Source organism: Priapulus caudatus, unplaced genomic scaffold (assembly GCF_000485595.1).
Source record: "Priapulus caudatus unplaced genomic scaffold, Priapulus_caudatus-5.0.1 Scaffold685, whole genome shotgun sequence".
Lineage (NCBI taxonomy): Eukaryota > Metazoa > Priapulida > Priapulimorpha > Priapulimorphida > Priapulidae > Priapulus > Priapulus caudatus.
This window is the reverse complement of record NW_014577746.1, coordinates 1-7,487: the sequence shown is the minus strand read 5'-3', so window position 1 is coordinate 7,487 and position 7,487 is coordinate 1. Positions and strand designations below refer to the sequence as shown.

At 40.1% G+C, this 7,487-nt stretch overlaps 1 protein-coding gene across 1 annotated transcript; it reads left to right on the top strand.

Moving 5' to 3' along the window:
• The first annotated feature begins 2,755 nt into the window (after window positions 1–2,755).
• LOC106812771 lies at window positions 2,756–4,640 on the top strand. The gene is made up of 2 exons (XM_014816742.1): window positions 2,756–3,436; window positions 4,335–4,640. Exons 1-2 carry the CDS (start codon window positions 2,756–2,758, stop codon window positions 4,554–4,556), a joined length of 903 nt encoding a protein of 300 aa, XP_014672228.1. The 3' UTR covers window positions 4,557–4,640.
• The last annotated feature ends 2,847 nt before the right edge of the window (window positions 4,641–7,487 follow it).

Below are 7,487 nucleotides of genomic sequence, written 5' to 3'. Positions count from 1 at the left end.
GCCGTCGCTCGACTCCGTCAACCTGCTGCGCTCGGGATACATAGCCGAGAACCTCAGCGCCACCAGGTGAGCGAAAGAGTGACCATCGCTGATTAGTTTCACTGGATCACTTGTATCGTTGATTCGCTTGTATCGTTATTGTTATTGTTATTGTTATTGTTTTTTTTGTAATTGTTGTTGTTATTATTATTATTTAAAAATTATTGATATTTTTATTTTTATTATTATTATTATTAATATTATTAATATTATTATTATTAATATTATTATTATTATTATAATTATTATTATTATTATTATTATTATTATTATCATTATTGTCATTGTTGTTGTTGTTACAATTTTTATATTTCTTTCTTTGTCTCTTTTCTATTTTATTTATCGTGATTTCTTTAGCGAAACACACGCGATGTTCATGACAGAATGGCAGCAGCATCAAATGCAGGCCTTTCATTTGCTGCCATATACAGGGTCCATCCTTGTGCTAAATTCTTGTTTTGCGTCTATTCGCCTAACCACCGATTCTTTCGAGCAGCTATCGAAATTATTGTTAATCCAGCTCAGCATCGCGTAGAGACTTCGAGTTTTCAATCACAGAACTTCGCACAACAACATTCTCAAATCAAAGATCGAATAGCTTGCTGGTCACATCTAAATAATTGAACACATATAATAATTAAGTCTCTCAGCATCCTAGGGAGAGGCTATGATCAATTATGTACGATGAATACTACCTCGTATATTTCATAAATAAGTGAAATGTTTTTCATTAGTTCTCATTCTCAGAACTCACAACAGGGTGTGGTAGTAGTGTAGAGTAGCCTGCGCACGTGACAGAGTTGGTCAGTGATGGAAGCGCTAGTACGGAAAGAACGCGGTAAAAGACCAGTCAATTAATCAATTTCACATCCTTCATGATGATCGACTACTTACTGTGCACCACATGGTACTTGCGATAGACCGTCATCAGACCGATCAATCAGACCGTCATCTGTAAGCTAGCGTGCGTCAGTGATGAACGCAGCTTCATAAGTTAAGCGGTGGGAAGGCGCAATATCTTGCACGCACATTTTGGAAACTATGGTTTTGTCTTTCAGTTCGTTAAAATATTATAGCATAATAATATATCATATATTATGTTCTTAATATATATAAGAAATCCCTTGTACTTATAAATATAATATAATAGCAACATATCAGAATTTGTCCGACGCAAACGTAATATGAAAACGCGAATACACATAAAGACTGTTAACGTAATTTTAAGTATTCTCAGCTATGCCGTTACATTACTGTATGTCGACACACTACCCGTGTACGAATCTTTCCTTCATCCACCGAAATTCCGTCTTTGCTGCAGTTTTCTGAACGACAGGACGTCGATGGATGCAGGAACGTTCCAAACTACCGGACACGGTCGGCAGGGCAGCTACGATGTTGCTGCTGCTGCCCTCACGCGGCGAGGCAGCAACAACTTTGGCAACAACTTCATCTTCCGAGAGTAGGTTTGCTCTTCGTAGAGACAGCGTTGCTAGGTGTGGCGGAGGCGTTTAATGTAATTCCACTCGCGACTTTCAACAACCTCTAGCAACTTTGAGAACGACTTCATTTTTAGTCAATTTCTAGCTAATCTCTCTAATAATCTTCCTAGCGCCGGTATATATGCAGTGAGAAGCTAAAATGTAATTCAACTTACAACTTCTAACAACCTCTAACACCCAACTTCTAACAACTATTAACATCTATGAAAATGTCTTTAATATCGGGTGTAAGGTTGCTCTTCAGAGCGTTCGTAGATGTAGCAAGAAAATGTAATTCGTCATTTGAGCGCTGGATAATTTTCTAGGCGTCGATTGAAACGGAACCAGGATAAAAATACTGAGCAAATCTTTTATGCAGCATGTATTACAAATGCAGAACATTGTCGATTTCACACAATATTTCAAATGGCCAGCAATCTAAGAGCACTCGCAGGTTCACACGGTTACATAAGTGACAATAAATTAATTACAATATTAACAAGAACTGATAATGGAAATAACTATAATAGTCAGAATATTGATAATAATTATAATAATGATTGTTATAGTAATTATTATTATTATTTATTATATTATTATTATTATTATTATTGCCTAAGAATAAACAAATATGAATTAATCGTTAAGATTTTTACACTCGCTAATAATGACCAGAGCCCCTCCCTTTCTTCCGCCCGCCCAGCGTAAAATCCGCCAGTGAACGCAATAAAATGATGACGTAAGCTGCGTCGTTGACGTTCTAGCGATGCAAAAGGATGCCAGTGAAAGTTAATAGGCAACAGAGTGAGTTATGTACTGTACTCTTACGTACTGCTGGGCTGATGTATATCGTTATATATGTATACCGTTAAAAAACCTTCGCTACAACGTGACGTCAGCTGCGTCGTTGACGTGACGTAGCGTTCCGCCGCCATCTTATCGTTGTTTTCTCTGTCAGGAATCCGCTGCTGGGGATCGAGTTCGACCCGAACATGGCGACGTCGTCGGACGCCAGCCTGAAGCGACACACGGTCGACCACTCGTCCGCCAGGTTGCGTGGCGATCAGTCGGACATATATTCAGAGTTGTCCGCCACTATACCGTGCCCGCAGTGCAGCGGCGACGGCAAGCGGAAGTACCGCAAGGCAGCCGACAACCGGAAGTCGGCGCAGAGCGACAGCGGGGTCGTCTGTTCGACCTGCGGCGGCGACGAGGAGGTCGCCGCGTCACCGCGCATGCGCACCGACCGGCCGCGACACGCTAACCTATACGACGCGTCAGGCGCGCGCGTGCATCCGCTACAGGCGCCCGGCTGGATCAAATCCTTTTCGCACGACAGCGTGCGCCGGCAGGGGGCGCCACGCAGCGTCCCGCAGCAGAAGCAGAGGTCGCTGTCCGATGCCGTGTTGGAGCGTGCGGGTCGCTCTCCCCGCCCCGACCCGCACCACGTGTTCAACGTTCCCGAGCTGGTGACGCACTACGAGAACATCACGCGCGTGCGCACGTCAGCCAGCCGCGACGTCGGCGTCGTCACGGGCTCCGGTTTCCACGACGACGCCGACGAGCGACGGTACGAGACCTGTGATAGCGTCGCCGCCGACGACGACGACGACGGCGAGGGGGCGCCACGTGTACCGGACGACGCGGAGATGCGCGAGGCGACGGCGTCGCTCGATCAAGCGCTCGCCGACATTGAACACGGCGACTACATCAACTACGACAACTGTGATAAGGACATAGGCGACGACGACGCCGTCAGTAACGGTGGTGGCTCTCCCTTGCGGGAAGCAGCACGCGAGCCCACGTACGTGAACGATCTGTTTCACATCTCTGCGGGCGAGGAGTCGAGAGATCGTGCCGCGGAAGCGGACGGACAGTCGGACAGGCGATCACACACTGTCAGTGAATTAGATAAGGTGCGTACTGTATGTAGAATGTAAGGTAATTATTATACATGGTAATTATCCGTTATTATATCAGGAGCTTATAAATGGAAGCTAATCCATTTATAATCTCCTGATTATATTATATATATATATATGGTTTATTATGCGTGGTTATTCTACGTTACTATACTATATATATATATATATATATATTATATATATATATATATATATATATATATATGTATTATTATATATATATATGGTTTATTATACGTGGTACGTAAGGAGTTCAATATATGTGGCACGTATGGTGTTTATTATACATAATATGTAAGATGTTTATTGTACATGGTACGTAAGATTATTATAATGTATGGTAAGTAACGTCTTTATCTTACATGCAAATGTAAGGCGTTTATAACTGGTAAGAAAGGTGCCTAGAGATGACATGAAAGATGTTTATCATACCTAGTATGTTAGCAATTACTTGCGAATATACATGTTATACATACTATGTTAGCTCTTACTTTCGAATATACATATTATACATAGTATTTTACACATGAGTAATTTTACCTAGTGTTTCTTCAGGATGATATTATGTGTTCATTGGACATTGTGAATCATTTTTATTAGACGTTGCGAGCAAGATGGTTAGCGGACATTGTATATGATAGTGTCTATTGCGCCCGGTCTGTAAGATGCTTAATTGTAAAGATTTTCGTCTGACACCGTATGTAAGCCGCTTGGACGTGGTTTCACGGTGTCTATCCCATATTTTAAACACATGGTACGGTATACCGAGAAGATGCGGCACTTCAATATCCACACACACATGCGAGCAGCGGTAGCCTGGCTAACAATATGCATATACCTATCCTGGGTGCTTACACCTGTGTTGAGTTTTCCATTTCGCGTACTGCAGGCCCTGGGCACAATCGATTCCACACTACCAGCTATCAAGGTGGAAGAGCACGAAGGAGACGCTGACAAGCACAACTCTACGGAGGGTCATCTAGGGAAACCAGTGCGTAATGCGCCGGATAGATACGCGGGCTACGGTTTGCACACGGCTCCGTTCAGCTATGGCGTGCCGTCAAGTTCATGGAACAGTGACACGGACCAAGAGAAAGCCATCATATTCTAGCTGATCATCATGCTCACCAATATCGGCTGATTGATTTGCTGGTCGATTGATTGCCTTCACGATTGATCGATCGACTAATAGTTGATTGATTATTTGATGATTGGTCGATTGACTGTTTAATTGATTGATTGATTGATAGATAGACAGATAGATTGATTTATTGAGTGAGTGAGTGAGTAAGTGAGTGAATTATTGATTTATTGCTTAATTGTTTGCTTGCATATTTGATTGATTGCTTGAATGGTTTATTAATTAATTGATTGATTGACTGATTAATTGATTGCTTAACTGCTTGCATGCATGGTTGATTGACTGTTTGAATAGTTGAATAGCTTATTATTATTGATATTGATTGATTATTTAATTGATTGAGTGAGTGATTAATTGATCGAGTGAGTGAGTGAGTGAGTGATTGAGTTGAGTGAGTGAGTGAGGTGAGTGATGAGTGATGGTGAGTGAGTGAGTGAGTGAGTGAGTGATGTGAGTGAGTGAAGTGAGTGAGTGAGTGAGTGAGTGAGTGAGTGAGTGAGTGAGTGAGTGAGTGAATGAGTGAGTGAGTGAGTGAGTGAGTGAGTGAGTGAGCGAGCAAGTGAGTGAGTTAACGGTTGCCTCATTATTTGCTTGCTTGATTAATTGAATGATTAGTTGGTTGAATATCTGCTTGCTTGCGTGACTGATCGACTGGTTGATGGATGGATTGATTGACTGATTGAGTGAATGAATAATGATTGATTGATTGATCGGTCGATTGATTGATTGATTGATTTGCTAGTGTTTATAACAATTATGTGTTAATAAGAAACGGTCGAAATCTCAGTAGTTAAAATTCTCCTATCGTTTCACGTTTATATTTAGCTGTTTGGCGTTTCAGAATTCGGCATTCACGTGTTAATTTCGACCACATCATCTGGGCACATGCAGTCAATTAATGCATGTAACGTGAAATTTCTGCAGTATGTGCGCTTCCTTTCTCTACTCGAGTATTACTTGTCTTCATTGTGCAATTGTAATTGTAATTATCAACAGTATATCTGACTATAATTTCGTATGTAGAGATAAACGTATGTAATACATTTTTACCATAGCGAATTAAATATTATTGCTCCGAGATTGATATTCAACAGTGATGAGTATAGATTAATTCAATAAATTAATGTACACTGTGTAAGTGTGCATGCCCTGATAGGTAGCTCCTTTAATAGCTAGTGCAGTTAGCTAATGATGAAATTATGGCTACTGCGCTACAAAATAGTTATATTAACTATTTTAAAGTGCTAACCAAACTAGATTGCTTAAGCACATGTAAATACCACGTGCACATAGAAACCACATATAGTCGGTGTGCCAAATTACGACCACTAATCAACTTTCCTGATCAAACTATATTGTCTATTAAGTCGTGATTATTAAATTGACTATATAGGATGGCTTACTAATTCGTATGGCGTCCGGGACATTGATATTGGTAAACGTCCCTTGCTTATACTTGGATGTAGGAGCATTATACAACGTTTGTGGTTCCATGTTTATTACCTACCGAACACATTATATACAGAATTGCTGCGACCATGCATTTGAGCAATTTCCGTAGTGAAAGCTTATAGTTTTGACTTCTTGTGAAGTTCAATAGTATAGAAATACTCACACGTGAAATCCTATTTAAATGTATGACACGAGAAATTATATTAAAACGCATTTAACGAATTGAGCTAATTGTTACTGTGCTGTATACCACGCATGCATGTTGTATTTCCTTATGGAAACGTATTACGTAAATCTCGGTGAAAAGTGAGAAGATTATTAGTGTAGACCTCTCACCAGACATTCAACTTCCGTTTATATATNTGCGTCTATAATAATAGTTTTCATACTTAGCAGTCTAGTTTTATAACATACCAAAAAGATGGCGACGAGAACGATGACCAGCTTTCCCATAGCGACAGCCTAATCGATAGCCTAATCGATTCAGTGATGAAGTCAACCTTATCTAGATCGTCACACCTACAGAACACGAAGTGTGTAGTATATTCACAAACTCACACACCTTCACCACACGTACTTTCATCTATATTATAGGAAACATTCTATTTATTATTCTTGTGCTAAAGCGGATTTGCCATATGCTATTGCCGCTGTAGAAATATTTAAATATGCGGCTCGATATAATTTTATAAGAAAATTTAACAAATTAAATTTAGATTTTAAAGAAATAAATTTAGATTTTATAATTTATAGAACATCGATTGATCACACCTTACACACACATATATATTAACTCAAATGAAATAAGCTACTCACGTTGCAATAATATATACACACCCTACTTCGTTCTAAATGCGTCTTCTGAGTGCTAACTATTTGGTCCAGCCCTCGATGTGTGTATTCCAGGAGAGGAGAATATGACGAGTGAATCTGCGCTATATATATGCATATGTGTGTGTGTGTGTGTGTGTGTGTGTGTGTGTGTGTGTGTGTGTGTGTGTGTGTGTGTGTGTGTGTGTGTGTGTGTGTGTGTGTGTGTGCGTGTCCATCTCCACTTATGACATCCACACGCAAGTAATTGATATTGGTGCCATGGGCTGATTGTTTCGCCCTTATAATAACCTCCAATTTATAAATATAACGATCAATAATAATCCCTCATGTCCGATGTGCCAAATTTCAACCACATTAAACGTCACCGCGAGTTCAACATAAATTGACACAATTAACTTGTTTGAGATGCGGCGGCATTTAAAGCGGGACTCTTATTAAGAGGAGGGAAATTAATTGCCTTATTTCACAGTTTCACAGCCCGCACGCTGGCTTCATTGATAGATTCACACGCACGTGAGCGATGTGTGATGGTCACCACCAATATTAATTACAGTTAATTACCATTGAAATTATTATATATATATATATATATATATTATATATATATATATATAT

Coding starts and splice junctions, on each gene's coding strand:
- LOC106812771 (XM_014816742.1), top strand. CDS start 2,756: ATGCGCACCGACCGGCCGCGACACGCTAACCTATACGACGCGTCAGGC. Junction 3,437..4,334: donor CTGTCAGTGAATTAGATAAG/GTGCGTACTGTA, acceptor CGCGTACTGCAG/GCCCTGGGCACAATCGATTC.